The sequence below is a fragment of the Chiloscyllium punctatum genome, chromosome 30 (assembly GCF_047496795.1).
Source record: "Chiloscyllium punctatum isolate Juve2018m chromosome 30, sChiPun1.3, whole genome shotgun sequence".
NCBI classification, from domain to species: domain Eukaryota; kingdom Metazoa; phylum Chordata; class Chondrichthyes; order Orectolobiformes; family Hemiscylliidae; genus Chiloscyllium; species Chiloscyllium punctatum.
In genome coordinates this window covers 28,363,351-28,384,826 of record NC_092768.1, presented here as the reverse complement: position 1 = coordinate 28,384,826, position 21,476 = coordinate 28,363,351, and the positions used below count along the sequence as shown (strand labels likewise).

Genomic DNA, 21,476 nt, shown 5'->3' with positions numbered 1-21,476 from the left:
TCAGAACCAGCAACTCTATTTTCTCTGCAAAATTAAACTCGCAACAACATCCAAATCTATCATGTTTTGGATTGCAAAAACCTCACACATGAACAACAGCCAAATGGCTTCTACCTAAACTGTAAGCCACTCCTGGACCCAGAGAGCTAACTGAGAACATAAGGAAAGATTAAAAATCCAAATTACATTTGCTGCTTGCCAAATGCTGCAAGTATTTCTTTTCAAAAATATCATTACACTCACTTGAACATGATACATGCTGCGGCTGTCAATCTATCAGGGAAAACAGCTCCTAGCAATTTTATTCAAGTATAAATAGAAGCAACAAACGTTGATGGTTATTGGACAAGGGCCATCACGATCAAACCCAGTTTATCCTCATCTCACATTCATATATCACTGCCAACAAGGATTAATTTAATTATTAAGAGGAGCTGAAACCCTGGCTCACATTTCCCGACCTAGCTGCAAAGCAGGTACCTGGAAATGTTCTACAGCTATTTTAAGATAGATTAGTATTAATTATTTTGTGTCACACAAGACAAAGCAATCATTAGTGTGCTCAAAACAGTTTAAATGAAAAAGCCAAAAATAGAAATTGCTGGAAAAGCTCAGGAGGTCTGGCAGCAACAGAGTTCCAGGGAAGGGTCACTCCACCAAAACATTAACATTAATTTCTTGCTACAGATGCTGCCAAACCTGCTGTGTTTTTCCAGCAATTTCTGTTTTTATCTCTGATTTACAGCATCCATAGTTCCCAGTTTCATGAAAAGTTGCAGCTGAAGTTCAAGCCTCACTAGGCTAGCAAATATATTTCTTGGAACATGCCATTCAGGTGCTGTGCACAAATAAATATATATTGCCTAAGATCGGTGGTAATTTCTTCAAAGTTTCAATTACTTCCAGGTTTGTACCAAAAGGTAGCTATTTTGTTTACAAGAATACATTAAAACTTCTCATCCATGCCCACACTTCACGTTTCTATTCATATGCGAGAATGACATACCGGAATGCGTGGTATTCCAAATCTGAGTTCCCAGATTAGCTGCGTTAGTCTGACCCTTGCAGCTCTCTTCAGACTCTAAGTTTGAATGAGTCACCTTCTTAGACTGCTTTTTGGGGAAGCCAGATAATGAGGGATGCAGAGAATCCATTGTGCAGATTTTGACAGCTTTCTGGTGAAGATAGATAACATTAAAACTGTTAGGGAGAATCAGGTACCACAAGGTAACCAGAACACATCATTCCAAATACAACGTCTTACTGCCAAAACCACTTCCTATCCACCCCTCAAACTCCGCTGGTAGTTACAGGTCTTGCACATGTGGCAGAGGGCAAAAATCAGCAAATGGTCTCAGTCAACAAATCTTCCAGTTTGATCAGCACCATTCCTTACTTCTTTTGCCATGTTATTTAAACACACAGCCTGAGGATCCAAACAGACCAATAGAACTTCTTTTGTTTTTTCTTAAAATCGGGGGATGGAGAGGGCAAGAAATAAAGAAAAGGATGAAAAAGGGTAATGGGCAGGTGTTCATTTAATTAATTTCAAAAGCATTTCAACAAAAGCATCATTACCTCTGCATGGACACAGTAGTGAAGTAGCAACAAGATTTGATGAGTTTGCAAATTTGCTACCTTTCTGAAACAGTTCAATTGTCTGTGCGATGACTGGGCTGCAGATCCAAGAGTAACCATGCTCCAAGTAGCAAAGTCATCAACCAGAAATGACTTTCATCAACTGCCCCACAATTGGAAGACAATGTCTACTCAGCGTTGCAGGTTACTGCTGCAAGTCTCAACATGAATGAACAAGTCAACTTGAAAATTCTAAAAATTTCTTTAAAAACTCTACATAAAGTCATCCTGCTTCCATCAAATTTTCTGGCTTCACTTTTAGAATTGTTGGTCTGCACAAGATATGAATTTTAACACTGGCAGCCCATGGAGAAATCCACACACACAGTCAAACACACTGCTGTCCTCAGTTATCTTTAGCATATGCCACCTTAGTTTTCAGCACAGACTCAAATGAAGCAAGTCACATAGCCAATGCTATTGACGCTACCCTCAATACACGACTAATCTATGCTTTTACTATCTTTACCCCCCGAAGGCTTATCAGTTACTTAGATTGATATCTAAACACAGGTAGAGCCCCCGACAAGAGATTGCCTCTGAGTTTACCTGCAGCAGATGCTCTTCCTTTTTGCGGCGCTCATCATCCAGGATCCTCTTCTGACGTTTTGAAAGGACACGAGTGAAGCCGTCATTTAAGGGAGATATGGACTCATCATCTGCAGAAATTGCTGGGTGATCATCAATAATCACAACACCTAAAATAGGTGGTGAAGTAAAGATTGATCCGAAATCAAACAAAGTCAACAGGTCAAATACCCTCTGAACTGTTCTATGGTACAGAAAGCCACATCGTAAAGGCAAACAGGTAACCAAGCTACATGTAAAACTGTTAACTCACTCAAAAGATTACAGTCTTTCCAGACTTGAACATAGTGCACAGAACACTTCACCACATCAGTGAGGAAAAGCCACATTGTCAAGTCCCACAAAAAGAGATCAAAAAGGCACTACAGAGAGAGCAGGGAAGCTACATTAAGATGTCTCTCAACCCACAGTATTAAACAGAGTCATTTGCCTCATGGCTGTTTGTGGAGCTTCCCTGAAAAAGTCAATTGCTACTTTCCATTTATTTTTTTCCCACAATATGTGGATGTCTCTGGTTTGGTCAGCTTTTGTGGCTCACCCTGCAACTACTCTCCTATTGGTGGTCTCAGCCAGCTTCATGACCGGTTATGGTTGGTGTGGGTGCCAGTACAGCAATAATGTGGTTGTATATGGAGCTCCTGGACTTAAACCCTGTGACAGTGAAGGAACAGCGATAGTTATAAGTCAGGATGGTTGGAGGGAAACTTGCAGTGGTGACAATCTCATGGATCTACTGTGGCAGAGGTCACAGGTTAGGAATGTGCAATCAAAGGAGCACTGGTGGGTTGCTGTACATAGTAGTCACTTCTGCCACTGTTGGCCTCTTTCATTGTTGTACACTATGAAATAATTACACTTTCCAGACTGCACTTTAGGAAGTTAAACAGACTCATCAGCATGACAACACTCAGACCCACTGCCACATGCATCCCATCATGAATGGTGACAACATTATGAGGAAAGTATTAAGGAGTGCCAGAAACTGGTTTCACGGGACAAATAGCAAGGTGGGTCAGCACAAGAGCCAGAGCAGAATTTGAACTGTATTACCCTCTCTGTAGGCGGGTCAATATGCTGGAATACCTCTCCCAAAGAATTTTGGGATCTTAGAATCATACAGAACAGAAACAGACTAGAGTCCAACAGTTCACGCCAAACATATCTTATGGAATGGAATGGCTCAGCATTACCGTAGGGACAATTGGGACAGGCAGTATGTTCACAATAAACTCAACCACAACACCACCTTAACACACACAGTTACAGCACATTTTTCCTGGACTTACTTGCATAATTGTTCAGATCAAATTGTGTCAGCATATCATTCTTCTCCTTTATTTTGCCAGGTGCCAGTTTGCAATCCTTGTGCCGGTTGTTTACTTCTGCAATGGCTTTCTGGATGGCAGCAGAGTCACTGGGAATGATCCTGTCTACTCTGAATACTGCACTCGCGTTCTGAGGAAGAGCTGCAGCGAGTGTTGTCCGATCTTCCACTGGCCTGCCAAGATTACATTTCAAACTCTTTACTGTCAAACTCTTCAAACCTGCTTCCTTTATGGCACATGCTCACTTGAAAGCCAAACCGCTCTCCCCTATAGACATGGTCAGGTTAAGTCTTGTACAGATACTTTAATCTCTTACCCTTCCCCTACTCCTACTCCTGAAGTTGTCCATTCATGCAGAGATATGACTCCACTGGCAACGAGTGGAACACAAAGCTTTCATTAGAAAAGCCTAGACACCAGGAAATCAGCCATCTTAAAGCACTCAAACGTCAGCAGCATTCCTGTGGGTGCATTGTGGGGACATCAGGAGTAATGCGATTTTGGTTTTGTGTAAATTTTCTACAGGGGTCACTAAACAGACATTAGTAGCAACTTTGCCGATTTCAATTACTCTCAGGCAACCAAAACTAAATACAGCAACAATTTCTTCTCTTCAAAGTGCACAATCTTTTACAAAAAGTGCAAATTTGGAGCGGAATCTTTTATCTCAACTTCCACGACGACCACACCTCTGAATTACCCACTCCTGCTCACTCACCTCCTATTCTTTGGGGAAGGCCAGTTGCGCTTCTCATTCCTGACAGATCCAGCGCTATTCCGGTTGCCTTTGCCACTTGAATCTCCTGGGTTCGAGCGCCGATTCTGTCGGTCCATCCCAGGTCTCTGGCTGGAGAAGCTGCGCTTGGACGATTCCTTCTTCTGGGCAGCATTGGGGTCGACTGACTTGATTCCTCCAGGGGCATTTTTCACGAACATGCCATCCTTGTCCCTCCTCTCAGTGAAGTCGCTGCTTTCAGACGCTGTCTCCCATTCCTCATTGGCCTGGTCAGAGTTCTGGTTGGACAAGTCTGGGGACTTGGTGCCGGCAGCGTTGCGCACTACCTCCTTGATCTCCTCAGTTTGTGGGTTGGGAGGTGGATTTGGCGGCAAGGATTCAGGGAAGAGGTTTCTTTCACCGTTCATTCGGGCAGCCACCTCCCGCTCCTGCTTCAGGCGGCGGAACCGTGGAGGCTTGTCCTGCTGCTGAGAACGCCCGTGACGCCGCCGCCTCGGTGGTTTATCCGGGGGCCTCTCTGACCGGTGAGGCTGGCCCTCAGGTGCCGCTGACTCACCGACCTGCGGCAGCTTCTCAGAGGGGTTTTTCTCAGACTCTTTACCTGGGTGCATATCAAGAGGCCTGATTTCTGGTGTTTTGACCTGCTCCTTCGAGGGCTGCTTCTTGGGGGGTGGTACCTTTGAAGAAGGTCCCCAGCCCCCTTGCTGAGGGCGGCCACCACCGCCGCCACCCCCGCGAGGCATACCTCCCCGGCCTCTGCGAGATGGTACACCACGTGGAGTGAAGACCCTGCCACGTGAAGAATCACTCAGCCGTGGAGGCATCTTGTCGGCAAGCTTCGGTGGCTCTGCTCTGTTCTTCTTGTCTGCACGGCCTTGATCGGAGTTTCGGAACTCCTTGGTGGGCTCTTTGGAACTGGAGGAGACTTCCTTGTCGGAGTGAGCCACATCGCTGGCACTCTCGTGAGTCTCGCTACCGGTCTCTGAGCCCCTCTGACGGCGGCGCTTGGGAATCTCCTCATACTCCGAGCCTTCGCTGCGTGTCTCACTTGGGTTCCGCGGCCTGAATGAGCTCTTGGAGCCACTCTCCTCTGTTCGGTACATGGGCTCCCTATAGCCTCTGAACTCCCTGCTGCGGCCTCTGCCTCCTCTTCCACGGCCACCATAGGCTCCTCGATAACCCCTTCCCCGCGAGAAGAATTCGCCGCGTCCTCTGCCTCTGCCTCGCCCCGAATAACTACGGTCAAACGAATGATCCCGATCTCTATTCCGCCGAGGGGGTGGAGGGCCATTGTTAAAGTCCTTCTGAGGTGGTTTGGATGTTTTTGCTTTCTCAGGCCTCTGATCCTTCCCAGAAGGCTTTGCTTTCCCTCGGTCATCCTGCACATTTGAAAGAGGAGGGCCTTGTGAAGGCTTATTGGAGACAGACACAGAAGGGACAGGCTGGCTCACTTTCAAACTTGAAGAGTCCTGCTTTGAACAATCAGCCTCAAGCTTGAATTCCTGCAACTTGTCCTTCCCCTTAACAACAGTCTTCTCTCCTGACGCAGGCTTGCCCTTCTCCACCTCCTGCTCACTGTCTTCACGCTTCATGTCTTTCAGTACTGGTTTTTTGATGGGTCCAGCTCTCCGAGCAGGTTTATCGCTCGGCTCATCACGGTTTTTACTGCCGGGCCGTGGTCCCCATCTGGTTTCTGTCTTAGATTCCTTCCTCTGAGGTCGGTGCATATCCTGACGGTTGGGTTTGTCACCTTTTTTGTTCTCTTCTTGCTTGTTCTCTTTGACCGAGTGGTCTTCCTTGTGCTGCAGAACTTCTGCAGCCTGAATGTGGGGAGCTGCCTTCTTTACAACGTTGGAAAGTTGGCTAGCTTCCCGAGGCACGTGCATCATGAGCGGCTCCATCTTTTTGTCTTCGTGTTGTAGTTGTGTGGTTTCCCTGCGGATGGGCATAGACTCCTGCTCTGCCTTGCGCTGCGCATGTGAATGCTGAAGTTGTGAAGACACCTCTACCCGCCTATCCCGTTCCAGCTCCATCTGAACACTGGGCAGGGAATTCTGCCAGGGGGTCTGTCTCTGTTCATCCAGGCGGTCCATCAGTGTATACCGCTGCATTTGGGGAACATGTCGAGGTCCACTGTCCGAAACCTGAAGACCACTCACAAAGGACTGAGGTGGTCCGGTGTCTCTGTGCCGGACTGGTGGGGTTTCACTTCTGTATGTAAAAGAAAGTCAATGAGGAACAGATATTGGTGCAAAATGTGACAATACAAGAGTGTTGAATAACCCATTAACATCTTATAAACACATTTTTATAAACAGCTAAAATATCACTATTTGTCCTGTACTCAAACTTGCCTACATCCCCATTCTTGCCCCTCCCTTCAGCACTGACTCTTCCCAAATGACATCTCAAAAGCTGCTGACAACTCTGCCCTTTCAACTTAAGGATTTTCATGGGAGCTTAAATAGGATGTGCTGATACTCTGCTTGCAACTTGAAAGGGGAAACTTCGATATTCACTGGATATCAAAGCAACGCCCAGACATATTTTCTTTGAAAGAAAAAGTGCTCCATTTCCAAAGGCAAGTTAGCCTATCAGATCAGTGGCTCATTTCATTACCACACTCCCAATACTGAAGCATTTCCTGGGACCTGCTAACTTGGAACAAATTTGGTCTTATATAATTCAGTTACCAAGCTGTATTTAACCACCAGGCCCTGGCTAGGTGTGTCAGCTATAGATGCATTCATTGAGTGCTTATTCAGATTGACCTGGCACGTATCAACTGGAGATTCATTTGGGCTCATACTTAGATATGAAGGCACACATCTATAATGCACATTTATTTACAGCAATGCTAATAGAAGTAAAGAATAGACCCTAGTTCTATTCCTCACTACTGAGCTATCTGAATTAAAATAATTGAATACAGAAGATGTCTATTAAAACTGCCTAAACTGACATTTATAAATGCCCTATTCACTATCAGCATTTGAATCTACAAAGTACATTAATGGAACGTTCAAACACAGAACCAAAATGTCTAGGTTAGGGCTCTTTCATCTGTTTCTCCACACAGATACAGTTCATTTGAAGTACAGAAAGTACTGAGATAGTTTTCACTGGAGTAGAGAAAAGAATAAAACACCTAATCAAAGTTATCAAATGAGGAAGGATTTTTATAAGTAGACAAAGACTCTTCCCTCAGATGAAAAGAGAGCAGTTTTAAAATAACAGTAAACATCTTCACTTGAGCTTTTCTAAAACAAAGTTATTGGGAGCAGGTGGAGGACGGACTGTGCCACTTTTTGGAAATCAAACGTGAAATGAATATCTGAAGCAGCAACATCACAACTTCTTGCTGTGGTACATTCCTTGGTTCAAATGGAGAAAGGTCTTGCCCAAAATGCCTAAATCACTTGCCAACGGTGAGCACAATTTCTTGATTGAGGCATTGTGATTAGGGGGTTCCAAACAACTTTTGGCCAAGATGTATTGTATAGCTCTAAAATTAGCTTGCTATGTTCAGTAGCAAACCAAGCTCCCTGCAACCAAAGGTGGCAAATAAATGCATTTGGCTCTCTGAAGCAGAGATCTCTCTTTCATTGAAGGGAGGCAAAACAAACCAGGTGTAACACTGACAATGTAGGAGTGTGGGCAGCTTTTTGCAAAACAAATCATTTATGAAGATGCATCATCCTCTAACACGCTCATGTTACAATGCCCCCCCTCAGGGATCAGTAGCCCCCAACCCATGTCGAGGCAAATCTGAACAGACCTCAAACTTTTGTCATCTTCATCATGTGGTCGTATCGGCGAAGCCAAAGGCCGTATCTCTGCTGGTGGGAACACATCACCAGCCCAGGCCAACTTGGGGTCAATAGGTGGCGTACCCCTTGTAGGGTGTCGGTCAAAGGGTTCAGATCCAGAACCACCGCTGTCTGAACGCTCACGTGCCATTAAACCTAAAGCAAAACGAGAAAATCAATCAAGACATGTTTCACCTCACTCTTGCACTGTGGCTGTTCTAATGCAATACAATTTACATGAGGAAATTCTAAAAAAAAAAGTGGACTATATGGATTCAAATATTAAACCAATAATGTCAAATGATGCAATTTTCAGTACTACAGGGACAGATAAACAGAGACAGAGACAGAATTCAACCCCAATCTCCATTTTCTGCTTTTCTCTCTCCCGATACTACCAACTCTAACCACTGCGCACATAATATACATTGCTAACCTTCCTCTCTACTCAGTGAGATAGAATTCGAAGCAGACTATGGTACATCCCACCTGACATAGTCAATTGTTTCGCGTATCCTTTTCACCCAGGATAAAAACTCTAGTTTTGTGGAGGGAATTTCAAACTTGTCAGATGAATAGTTGCAATCCAGTAAACCGCACACAGGACACAGATTCTTTTGAAATCAGGAGACCAAAAGATTTAATTGAGGTGTAAATATGATGGCAAGGTAGCTTTAATTAAAAAAAATTGTTTCACATGCTGCAGTTTCGAATGCATTACTGCCAAACAGGTTATTTGCAACAAAGAACAACTCCAATAGGAAAGGCAGCTTTTACTTCTGAAAGTAAAACATTATCCCCAACCAATGCAGCAACTAGTGGGGTCACAATCTAATGGACTCTGTCACCTACCTCTTCCCAAGGACTTCTAGAAACAAATCCACATTTGAGTCTTTTAGAAAATACCAGCAGCACGGTAGCTTAGTGGTTAGCAATGCTGACTCACAGCAACAGGTTCAATTGTAGTCTCAGGCAACTGTCTGCCTGGAGTTTGTACATTCTGTGTCTGCGTGGGTTTGCCCTGGATGCTTGTCCAAAGATGTGCAGATTAGGTAAAAACAATTACTGCAAATGCTGGAAACCAGATTCTGGATTTGTGGTGTCGGAAGAGCACAGCAGTTCAGGCAGCATCTGAGGAGATTAGGTGGATTGGCTAGTGGAAGTAGAAGTTTACAGGGACAGGGTAGGGGGGCAGGTCTCGGTGAGATGCTTTCCGGAGGGTTCTTGTGGATTCAAAGGGCTGCTTCCACACTGTAGGGATTCTGTGAAACTGCATACTAGTTGAATTTGGAATAACCATCAGCTATCGCCATATGGCAGGATAACTTGCATATACAAGCTGTCTCACAACAAAGATGGCAGCAAAGGGAGGAAATGTTGTGCCTCAATCCACCATTCAAAAAGGTAAACAAACTCTGCAAGTTGTCCACTTCAGGATGCAACCTTCTGACTTCATCATTTAAAAGAAAAAAAATTCCCACAAACGTCAGGGCAGCGTTGGACAATGTTACCCACCCCAGAGGTTGCCCACTCACCTGAAGGATGAACACCAGCTGGGAAGTAGTCGATAGGGGGCCTGCCTTGTAGCATACGAGGATCCATGTACGGAGGCATCATCATCCAACGTGGGTCGTAACCCATAGGGGGCATAGGTGGTGGTGGGCGGCCGATGGAACCTGGGTACATGGGCTTCTGCTGCTGCGGGTGCATGGGTGCTGACGGGGCCATAGCAAGTGGCTGCGGCTGTGGTGGTTGCTGGGGAGGGACCTGCTGGGAAGACTGGTGCTGTTGTTGTTGCTGCTGCTGCCACTGCTGCTGCTGTTTAAGAAGCTGCTCCTGAATTTTGAAGACAAAACATACCACAAACATCATCAGGTACCATAGCACCACAGTTCATGCACAAGAGTCTTGAAAACTGTACAATAATTTTCCTGACTTTTGGTTCTGACAGAAGAGGCTAAAGGCCTATGGACCTACGGCTAGTTATCGGACTCTGCAGACTACTCTCGTCTTAAAAAAATGTGTTGCTGGAAAAGCGCAGGTGGTCAGGCAGCAAAGGAACAGAAGAATCGACGTTTCGGGCGTAAACCCTTCTTCAGGAGTGCCCGAAACGTCAATTCCTCTGTTCCTTTGATGCTGCCTGACCTGCTGTGCTTTTCCAGCAACACATTTTTAAGCTCTGATTTCCAGCATCTGCAGTCCTCACTTTCTCTTTCAGACTACTCTCATCCACCACTTTGTGGTGGGGGTTGGTAGGTTGTAACGTAAGAAGATTAAATTGGACTCTCTCTCTCTGGACATGCGTGTAATATTAAAGGGTAAAACCACACTGACTGAACGTTCTGGAAGTGGGTGGCGATGACATTCAGGCCAGAATGCGGATGACTCCCACTCCATTTAAGTGGGCATTTGCTACTACTCCTCCACTATCAAATTAAACGATCATTCAGCCCCTTCCATTCAGAAATGCTTTCAGAGTCATACCCCAAAGCTAAATATGTCACACCTGCATTGTCTTGGGGAGTCACTGAGTCAGGAAATTGTTTGCATAACAATTCTCTAGGATTAGGTCATTTACATTATCTCAGAGGATGACCTCATCCTATCATTGTACCAGAGGTAACATGTGACTGTGAGGGCGTGGCCAGAGTATCCGAGAGCATGACTAACTGACCTGCTCAAGGGAATTATTTCCTTTGTTCAGGACCTCTGACTTGACTTCGCATGCCTGCGAAGAGGGTCAAAGGGGGTCACCTAGCTTGTACAGGCCTTAATAAACTAACTGTTTGCAGAAGTTGGTGTGTGCGAATTGCATCTTGTGCGTGAAGCCGCAGGAAAAGAACCTAACAGGTCAATTGACTACAGGTTGGCATCTTAGCCAAGTCTCATACTATTCTTACTTGAAATTCTTAACTTTAGTATCTGGATTAGCAAATTGGTTTTCAAATGGAGGCCTCTTAATAACTCTGCACAGCATGATGCCAGACATGACTTGCTGATCATGATTTTATTTTAACCAGACCTTGCATTGTCTAATCTCCCTGTAGTCCCCCCAATTCAGCTAACAGACAGCTTCATAAGTATCCAAACTCTTTCTCCACCCCCCCCCCCCCCCCGCCCAACTCAGTCACCACTTCGTGTAAATAGAAATCCAGATTGTCTGCTAACACCATAGTGTCAAAGTTGAAGGTAAGACAAACCACACAACCCTCAGCATTCTTTCATGGCACAAACTGTGCTGTATAACTATGACTCTATAAGTCACAAACTATTACAAAAATCTCTTTGATAAAGAGCAAACAGGACAAATGGTAGCCACAACTGCGGAAAAAGTGCCTCTGAATCAATTATGATGTTTGGCAGAGGTAATTACATGGTATTCCTAAGCCTGTTGGTTCATTCAATCGATTCATGACTGACCCACGATCCAAAGTCATTCAGCTACTTCTGCCCATCAACTCCTAACTTTTTGCTTACAAAAAATTCTTCAATTCCAGGTTCAAATTAGCTGACCCAACCACAACTGCATGTAGAATTGCAAATTTTTACCTTGTGTGTAAAAGCATTTCCTAAATTTACTCCAGAAAGATCATCAGCAATTCTAGACGCTGCCTTGATCTAATGCCAGGCATCATTAGTTTCTTTGGCCTAACCCATTAGTTCCCTTTACCGGTCACTTGCTCCATTAAAAAAATTAATGAGCATAAGACCAGTATCACATGGATTGGCTAATTTATGCTTTCACTCTCTCCAGCAGGTTGTTCATTAACTTATATTCAAAATTAACAAACACGTTTATTTAGCTTTCTATGCAAACTACATTAGTGCAGAAATCCACAGTGCTCATGCAAATCAATACACTGCTTTAATTTCAAAATAGTTCACTTGCCATCACTAGGTCATAGTTTACCTGCTGCTGTCTTTGAAACCTGGGCGGCAATGACTTCTGGTACTTGGAATAGCCTTGGCAGGGTTGAGGTTGCCTTCCTGGTACCACTGTTTCTACCTTGGACTCAACCCTCACCACCCCTGCCTCCTCTTTCACTTCAACAGTTTCCTTTTCAGGGGGAGGTGGGGGTTCAGCTGGAAATGAAAAGACCAAAATAAAAATAAATCAGTGTTACAATAGACTTGCTCCATTCTACAGCCTCTAAGGGAATCCTGAACTTAAAGCTCGCAGCTATTGTTTGGGCTCCTTTGACACAGCAAACTCACTCTTGGCAAAACTGGCAAACATGCACTGGTCTTCATCCCTTCATGTAATACATTCCCCATTCTAGCCAGCTTGTCAAGTGGAGGCATTGCAGGCCTCCCTTGTAGGGTGGGAAGGACCAAACTTCTTAAAAACAAAAAGCCATGAGCAACTTTCACCCGTCAAAATAAGTCAGGGAACAGAGTCACTTGCATGACCACATTGCAGAGGTGAACACAAAAGCAGGAAAACAAGCAAAATGCTAGTTGTCTTTTAAATGATAACAAGTACCTTGTGGCATTTCGAAGCTGCCACTGCTGGCCGTTCGCTGCCGTTTATTAGACCCCACAGGCTCTTCGTTCTCTTTTTCCTCTGAAGCCTCTTCTTTCTCCTGCTCGGACTTCTGGCGTTTTTCAGAGGCACCAAACTTCTCATCAAGCCGCTTCAGCTTCTCTGCGCAGGCAGCTCGACGCTCCTCCTGCATGCGGCGCTCCTCTTCCTCACGCCGTTTCCGCGCCCGCTCCACAGCGGCAGAGATCTCAGTTGATGACTGCTTGCGCCGCTGACGCCAGGCCTCATCTTCGTCTTCACCCACGGGAGTCTTTTGATTTGCGAGGGAAGGATTAGCTTTTTCCTGGGGAACTGTAGTCTGCCAGTGGGAAAGGAATAGATTGCTCATCAGATTCGCCACAAGCTCCGGACAGTTCAAAAGCTGCCTTGTTACAGCAAGACTACAGTCAGAGGACACCGCACTCCTGCACAGATGCTGCATGTTGAAACATCAGACTTAACATAGATGGATTCAAGCAGTCTTGGTAGTAAAATTGAGCATTAACTTTATTGCTAACCTTTAGCTGGAAGGCTTCAGAGGACAGAGACAGCAAAACTATACAGGAACACTAGAAAAACAGTTGCCAGCAGAGAACAAAATGGAAAAAAAGCTCCTGGTGTGAGGTTGATGTCAAAACAAAAGCAACTGCAACAGACCACTTCTACCAGTGAAGGTACATACAAATCTCAGATTCTGGAATAACACTAGGATATACTGCAGAGTGATATTCACAGCAGTACCCATAAAGTTACACCGGCCCAGGCCACTCTGAAATCTTTGTACGGTGTGTGGTTAAAACATGGAAAAACATTAAAAAGGAAAAAAGTGAAGGACTGCATGAACACAAGAGGAAGAAGATGGAATTGGGGGGCGGGGGAATAAGAGAAGAAGAAATAGATGACAAGTTAAAATGCATTACATGTTTAATCAATTGATAATTCAAGATTACCCAGTCAGTGATACACTGCCATATTGGTTAAGATAATCAAAAATTTCAACCTGTGCTGCATTCAAAAAGAAGTCTCTCCAAAAGCATGGCTAATATTGTGCAAAGCTGCCTCACAGTAAAGGGGCAAAATCCCTTACAAGAGGTTACAGTCTCAACAAAATATATACCCAACCAAATTGGCAGTGTGTATGCTTTAGGATTTGAGTCAGAAAACCTGTAACAATCTCTTAAGTACTCATAAACCCATGCCCTGTTGGATTCTCCAAGTACTTCACATGGCTTATTGCACGTCTTCTCTGAAATCACAGTATGCTTTACTACCCGCACACCTTTCAGAATCTCAAATTGGAAGATGACATAGTTAAGCTAGTGTTTATGCAAAATCAAGAAACTTCTTTTTGTAACTTCAAAATAATCAATCTGCCATAACCTACTGCTAACCCTACAAACCTGGTGCATGCTGGGGGAAGCGGCCTGCCTGTAGATGCTGTACGAACCTTGAGCAATCTGATGCTCGTGAGGTGAGCACATGCCTGTCCTTCGACCCTAAAACGACATAGTTACTGAGTTTAAACTATTAGGATTTTTACCCCAGTGATAAGTGTAAGGTGGAGGGGGAGGCTGGTAGGTAGGGGAGGGATAAGAGAAGTGGAAAATGATGCAAAATTAAAAAGGCAGACTTACATATCCAAAATCTTTTTATGATCAGAAGAAATAATTATCCCAAAATCAAATAACAGTGTCAGGTTAAACCTCCAGCAGTATAATTTTACTTGGATTTCTGCACACAAAAAGGTTAGTGCGGAGGGAACACTTTGCATTTCAGATCCATAGTGTGACAGAATCAAATACTTGTAGATCATGCACTATAATGGTCCTCTATATTTTCCATCCAGAGCTCCTGACTAAGTTTAGATATGGAGAAAAGCTCCATTTACCATATTCACTCCAGGTATAGGAGTAAGGAAAAGATGCTACACTGAGAATTACTTGCAAAGAACACTAACCCACAGTGTTTGATGCTGCTGTCAGATAGACAGGACCTTCACCAACTTTTTCCTTTAAAATACAATACAGTTGCAATTCGAAATATTTTTGATACTCATTTGTAAGCCTGGATAGCAACGATTGTCAAATTGCCTGTGGGAACAACTCAGTCACACATTGTGCCTTTAAATGTGTTTTCCTAGTTTTAATCACCAGAGAGCAACCAAATGAGTCCTTCTGGAGGTCAACTGCAGCACATGTACTGGTGCCTGGTTTTGTCTCAGCACAAGCTGAAAAGTCAATCCTAAACACTTTCTGGTCTACACCCAGATTAACACTGCACACTAAGGCATTAGCGTGAATGAGCTAATTGCTAAAATGTAATCAAAGTATTGGCACGTGGAAGGTACTTAACATTGAACAAGAACAGATCCTTGCGCCCATCCACTTGCCATTCTAAACTGATCCCATCTGCTTGGACATTGTTTACTCACGTGTCTGTCTAAGCTTCTCAAATTGTTGCTACCATACCTGCTTCTACCACCTCCCCTGGCAGTACATTCTAGGCAAATACCACCCTCTGCATATAAAACCTGCCTCACACATCTCCTATAAACATTCCCCTTCTCATTTTAAAGTCGATGCCTGCTAGTATTTGACATTTGCACCCTAGGAAAGAGACTATCTATCCCATGCCTCTCAATATTACATACTTCTACCATAAGACCATAAAGACATAGGAGCGGAAGTAAGGCCAATCATGCCATCTGCTCAGTCTCTGATATTAGCAAAAACAATCCAAGTTTGCAAAACCTGTGTTGACACACTCCAATCCAGACAACATCCTTGTAAACTTTTTTAGTTCGCACTCCAAAGCCTGCACATCCTTCCTATAGTGCAGCAAACTTTCCAATTGATCTGGATTCAGTTGTATCCCTTGACAACTTTCCTCATTATCCCACAACTCTACAAATTTGCCTCACTGATTAGACCACCTACATTATATAAATGATTTGGATGAAAAACAGAGGTTCCAGTACTGATCCTTGCTGAACATCTCTGGTCACAGACCTCCAGTCAAAAACCTCTTCACAGCTACCTCTATATTCTATGACCAAGCCAATTTTGTATTGAACTCACTCCCTGTGGGCCCCATGCGATTTAATGTTGTGGACCAGCTGACCACGAGGAACCTTGTCAACTAGTTCAGTAGAGCCCATGTAGATAATACCCACTGAAGTACCAATAGTCATTTTTGTTCCTTCAAACAAAAAAAGGGAATGAAGCTTGAGAGATAAGACCTTTCCTGCAAAAAGCCATGTTGAGGGGTCATGTTGCGGGTGTACAGGACATTGGTTAGGCCACTGTTGGACTATTGTGTGCGATTCTGGTCTCCTTCCTATCGGAAAGATGTGGTGAAACTCGAAAGGGTTCAGAAAAGATTTGCAAGGATGTTGCCAGGGTTGGAGGATTTGAGCAATAGGGAGAGGCTGAACAGGCTGGGGCTGTTTTCCCCGGAGCGTCGGAGGCTGAGGGATGACCTTCTAGAGGTTTACAAAATCATGAGGGGCATGGATAGGGTAAATAGGCATAGTCTTTTCCCTGGGGTTGGGGGGGGGGGGGGTCCTGAACTAGAGGGCATAGGCTTAGGGTGACAGGGGAAAGATATAAAATAAACCTAAGGGGCAACTTTTTCACAGAGTAGTATGGGAATGGAATGAGCTGCCAGAGGAAGTGATGGAGACTGGTACAATTGCAATATTTAAGAGGCATCTGGATGGGTATATGAATAGGAAGGGTTTGGAGGGATATGGGCTAGGTGCTGGCTGGTGGGACTAGATTGGGTTGGGATATCTGGTCGGCTTGGATGAATTGGACCGAAGGGTTGGTTTCCATGCTGTACGTCTGACTCTAAGTCCATTATTTTCCAATGGAGAATACATCCTATCCCTTAGGATCTTCTCCAATAAGCTACTTACCTGCAATGCAAGGCCCACCAGCCTAGAATGCCCTGAATTATCCTTCCTGCCCTTCTTAAAAAGGGAACAATACTGACTACTCTCCAGTTTTCTGGAGCTTTGTGGCTGAGAAGATAATAAAGTTCCTTGTCAAGGTCCAGCAACCTCCTCCCTTGCCTCCCTCAGTATCCTGGAATAGATGGCATCAGGTTTACCACAATGTTTTTCAAGACACCCAAGGACCACTCCTCCTTAATATCCTCATACCCTAGAATATCAACCAACTGCTCCTTGTTCTTCTCATTGATGAACACTGATGCAAAGTACTCATTAAAAAGGACCTTATCCATTTCCTCTGGTTTCATGCAAAATATCTTTGTCCTTGAATGGATCCACCTTTTTAACCAGTTACCCTCTTGCTCCGAATGTGCATTTTATATAGGTATTGGAATTTTCCTTATCCTACTCAGCAAGGATATTTCATGGCCCCTTTTAGCCATCCTAATTAATTGTTTAAATGCTTTCTGGTTTCCTTTCAATTCCTCAAGGGCCTTAGATTTCAGATTCCTAAACATTACACTTTTTTTCCCTCAACTAATGAATTAGCCAACCCAAGTAATGTTGGCAGTAACATTGAAACCGTAACCTGTGCTTATTTCATAATACACCTCTTACCTAGCAATCCTAGTTCCCTCCAGCTCGCCAGAGCCACACCTGCTCAGCTGTCAAATCTCGCCTGGAAAACTGACAATGGAACTCAAGACTACAAAACTACTTGTAACATGATTCCCTGAGGTAAAAAGAGATGTAGTGTCAATCTGGTTTTTAAAACCAAATTTGGTTCAGAAATAGAAGTTTTCACGGAAAGATTTTCATGTCCTTTAGCAGCAATCACACCAGCCCAAATGCATTCCCACCACTGTAACTATTCAAAGTTTGGTAGAAGATTTGTAGCTCGGGTGCTCGTTGTTGTGGTTCTGTTCGCCGAGCTGGGAATTTGTCTTGCAAACGTTTCGTCCCCTGTCTAGGTGACATCCTCAGTCCTCCGGCATTTATAGTGGCATCAGCAGGATGGAAACAGCACAGAAGCGCTTCACAGGAGGCTCCCAAGCACTGAGGATGTCACCTAGATAGGGGACGAAATGTTTGCAAGACAAATTCCCAGCTTGGCGAACAGAACCACAACAACTGTAACTATTCCAACACCTGCAGTTTAATTGGATGCCAACATAGTGTTAACCAGTAGCAGCTTCCCCTTGGAATGTGCAACCTCTTGGAAACTGATCGACTGACTCAACCTTATTTTGTAGATGAGCCTTTCAGTTTGGTAGTATCTAGTGGCAGAATTCCAAACCCAACATGTTTTCAAAATAAAAAAAAAAGTGCTCAGAAATGATTTGGGAAATCTAAAGCTTCTTCCAAAAAGGGCTTCAACTGTACTTCAAGTTCGTTTGGAAGTAAAAATCCATAGACTATAGGAAACCTTTCAACCTTATTTACAGAGATCACGCATCTAGAGAAAACCCACACAGATGAACAAAGTGGTGCATTATATTGATCGTCTTGGTCATGTACCTGGTGATCCACAGCAGGACCCCAGCTTGCAGAAACTCTGGGCGGTTGGGACCCAGGCGGCCCCAGCTCAGTCTGGGCAGAGGTCAGACCTTCACCCCGACCTGCTTTGACAGACAAGTGCTCCTCTGAGGGGGGCTCTTTTTTGTTCTCAGAGGTGCGCGACTCTTGCCGGTCTGGTCGACTTGTCTGCCCATCCCTGCACAGAAGAATAAGATTGTTACTTTCATCTATGCACACAGCAACTTTCTCCACTCTTTGATCAAGGCAACAATAACATCACAAAGAATCATATCAGATGACCACGATACCAGAATGATCAGCTCTGACTCAGGAGTCAAACATCAAAGTAAAAAAGAACTGCAGTCACTTGGAATGTAATTAGCCATAAAACATATCTAAATGCAAAGGCTAGAGTGTAGAGAAACAGACAATGGAATCACCGATCGTACAAAGTTGTGCTTGAAGAATCAACAAGTGCACCCAAACCAAGAAACGAGCAAATGAAGGAAACAAGTTATGTTTGAGAAAATATGACTAATTCAAGTTGTCGGCATGAATTCTCTTCTTTTACTACAATACACTACAATCGTTCCCTGCCCTCTTTAAAGGATATCTCCTATCAGGTTTTTAATGTGGCTAAACCCTACTAAATCACAAGGACACAACTTCAACACAAGACCTCAAAAAACAACAAATGGAAGTTAACAATAAAAAAAATTACAAATCTACAAATGAATGCTCTTTTGCAATTCCTAGAATTAACAAAATGATTTTCACACTGACCAGTTTTCAGATTTCCCCTTTTCGGCATCATCGTCATCTTCATCGTCACTGAATTTTAGTTTTTCAGTGTAGTCTATTTCCTCATGTGCTCCTGTAGAAGTAAAGATGCAAAAAGTGAAACAAGCAAAATGGCAAATGCTAGCCTGAATTTCCACTTTCATAATGACGTGTCCCTGGTCCAGATCAAAGAGTTTAAAAGGTACAGTCACACATTAGCCACCTACAGTCTAAATAACCTCTACACCCACCTACCCCCCACTCACCACTCTTGGAGGTACACTTGTTCCAATCATTATGATGCATTAACTGTGCAACCACAAGAGAAAAGGTTATTTCTAGTTTCCAGATTTGCAATTACTACAAGCTTCATTGCTTTCCCATCTCAGAGTCAGATTGCAACTGTCAGTGACTCAGTAGATCCCAGCGACAATGAAATAAATGAAAAACAGCTATCAAAGCAAAGCAAAGCAAAGCAATCAGCCACATTGTAGAACTGAACAGTTCTCACAGCAAATTCACTGGTAAGTCTATTTGGTGGCATAGTCCATTTAATATTGTCAGTTTGCTCACCGAGCTGGCGGGCTTGTTTTCAGACGTTTCATCACCATGCTAGGTATCATAATCAGTGAGCCTCCGGTGAAGCATGGTCTCATGTCCCACTTGCTACTTATGGGTCTTGGTTTGTTGTGGTGGGTGATATCATTGTTGTTTCTATTTGAGGGGTTAGTAAATGGGGTCCAAATTGATGTGTTTGTTAATGGAGTTCTGGTTTCAATGCCAGGCCTCCAGGAATTCCCATGCATGTCTTTGTTTAGCCTATGCCAGGATGGATATATTGTCCCAGTTGAATTGGCGCCCTTCTTTGTCTGCGTGCATGGATACCATTGACCGTTAGTCGTATCTTTTGGTAACTAGTTGGTGCTCATGTATTCTGGTGGCTAGTTTCCTGCCAGTTTGACCAATGTAATGTTTAATGCAGTTCTGACAGAATATTTTGAATATCACATTAGTTTGTGAATTTAAAAGAAATCCATACCCACAACCAGAACGAGTGAGATATACAAAATACCTTGCAAGGACTGCACCAAGCATTACATTGGACAAACTGAGACGAAGAGGGATACCAGGTCAACTGGCACAATACAATCTTGGGGCCGGCCAAACAGACACGCTCGGGGATTCCTAGAGACCTGGCATTCAAACTGGAAATCCATTAAACAGATTTGGACCCCATTTACCAACCTCTGAAACAAACCAAAAGTGATATCACCCACAAGACCCATAAACAGCAAGTAGGACATGACACTACGCTTCACTAGAGGCTCATTAATGACATTACCTAGCATGGTGACGAAACGTCTGAGAACAAACCCACAGATCAGCAAGCACACCAAAAACTTGAACTACACAATCTTCTCCAAAATCTCAAACAGTCCATTTGAAATTTGTCGCATATCAGCAAGTGAGCCATGCATCCAGTCTCTAACATCAAGAGAAATTTGCTACTTCACTTCTGGACCAATAAAAGATGCAAGCCCAAACTCTAAAACCAAACAGTAGGCAGAAGGAAGAGGGGTAAAGAAATGTTACTTGAGATTGGAAAAAGTACATAAAAATAGGACAATTTGGGAGTTGAGGGACAAGGAGGGCAAAGACACCAAGATCAGAGACACAACACAATGACTGGTAAAATGACAAGTAATTTTTGGTTGGTACTGTAACAAAGATTTTTCCAGCACCGTACAATAATAAAGTTATGCTACTACCTCAGTGGCATGGCCCAAGTGTGTATAAGTTTAAAAATATTAAGCACACAAATTTAAAACACTGCTTGCTTGAAACAAATTTCCATGGACTCTACAGCTGAAGAATTAAATTTTTTTTTAAAAAAAAGAAAGGGATTTTCTTCCAGCCCTTTGAGATTTACCAGCCCATCCATCATCAGTCTCATTTTCAAGCTCATCAAACTCTTTCAAGTCGTCCTGTTTGAGGATGGAGGGTCTTTTCACTGCTTCGGGCATCCGTGTTGGATGCGGAGGAAGTCGAGGTCCTGGTACACGAGGAAATCTAAGAAGAGATGTACACAAGATGCTGGTATTTTATACATGGTAAAGACAAAGTGAAATAAACAATTATGAATTTAGTTCAAATCACAACAGTTATATTCATTATCTTCCCCAAGAAAAAGGCTGGCTCCCAGTTCTCTTCCTTCATTTCAATTGGTGCCTGATGCCAGAATATAGCATCCAAATACCACAGTCTATTACATTTCCAGTAACTTACTGTAATGATGAGTTCCCAAATTTTAACTGTCCCATCATTTGAAAATTATACATTCAGAGATACACAGCACGGAAAGAGACCCTTCCGTCCAACTCGCCCATGCTGACCAGGTATCCTAAATTAACCTTGCCTCATTTGCCAGCACTTGGCCCATATCCCTCTAAACTATTCCTTGGCATGTACCCATCCAGATACTGTTTAAATGCTGAAATTGTAGCAGCCTCCACCATTTCCTCTGGCAGCTCATTCCGTACACACACACACCACCCTCAGCCTGAAAAAGTTGTCCCTTAGGTCTCTGTTAAAATCTTTCCCCTCTCAC

General features: G+C 43.7%; 1 protein-coding gene across 5 annotated transcripts in view; it reads right to left on the bottom strand.

Annotated features, from left to right (window-relative positions):
- LOC140455351 (protein PRRC2A-like) overlaps window positions 1-21,476 on the bottom strand; it is a 135,018-nt gene that overhangs the window by 37,986 nt on the left and 75,556 nt on the right. For 4 of the 5 annotated variants that reach the window (XM_072550137.1, XM_072550136.1, XM_072550140.1 and 1 more), the window contains exons 9-20: window positions 20,799-20,938; window positions 18,872-18,962; window positions 18,089-18,284; window positions 14,019-14,114; window positions 12,580-12,937; window positions 12,007-12,179; window positions 9,632-9,932; window positions 8,066-8,252; window positions 4,270-6,498; window positions 3,513-3,724; window positions 2,188-2,336; window positions 1,007-1,175 (exon numbers count right to left, since the gene is read on the bottom strand). In XM_072550137.1, coding sequence (XP_072406238.1) covers window positions 1,007-1,175; window positions 2,188-2,336; window positions 3,513-3,724; window positions 4,270-6,498; window positions 8,066-8,252; window positions 9,632-9,932; window positions 12,007-12,179; window positions 12,580-12,937; window positions 14,019-14,114; window positions 18,089-18,284; window positions 18,872-18,962; window positions 20,799-20,938 — 4,301 coding nt within the window. The remainder of the gene's footprint in view (window positions 1-1,006; window positions 1,176-2,187; window positions 2,337-3,512; window positions 3,725-4,269; window positions 6,499-8,065; window positions 8,253-9,631; window positions 9,933-12,006; window positions 12,180-12,579; window positions 12,938-14,018; window positions 14,115-18,088; window positions 18,285-18,871; window positions 18,963-20,798; window positions 20,939-21,476) is intronic. The other variant, XM_072550139.1, reaches the window with a different exon arrangement.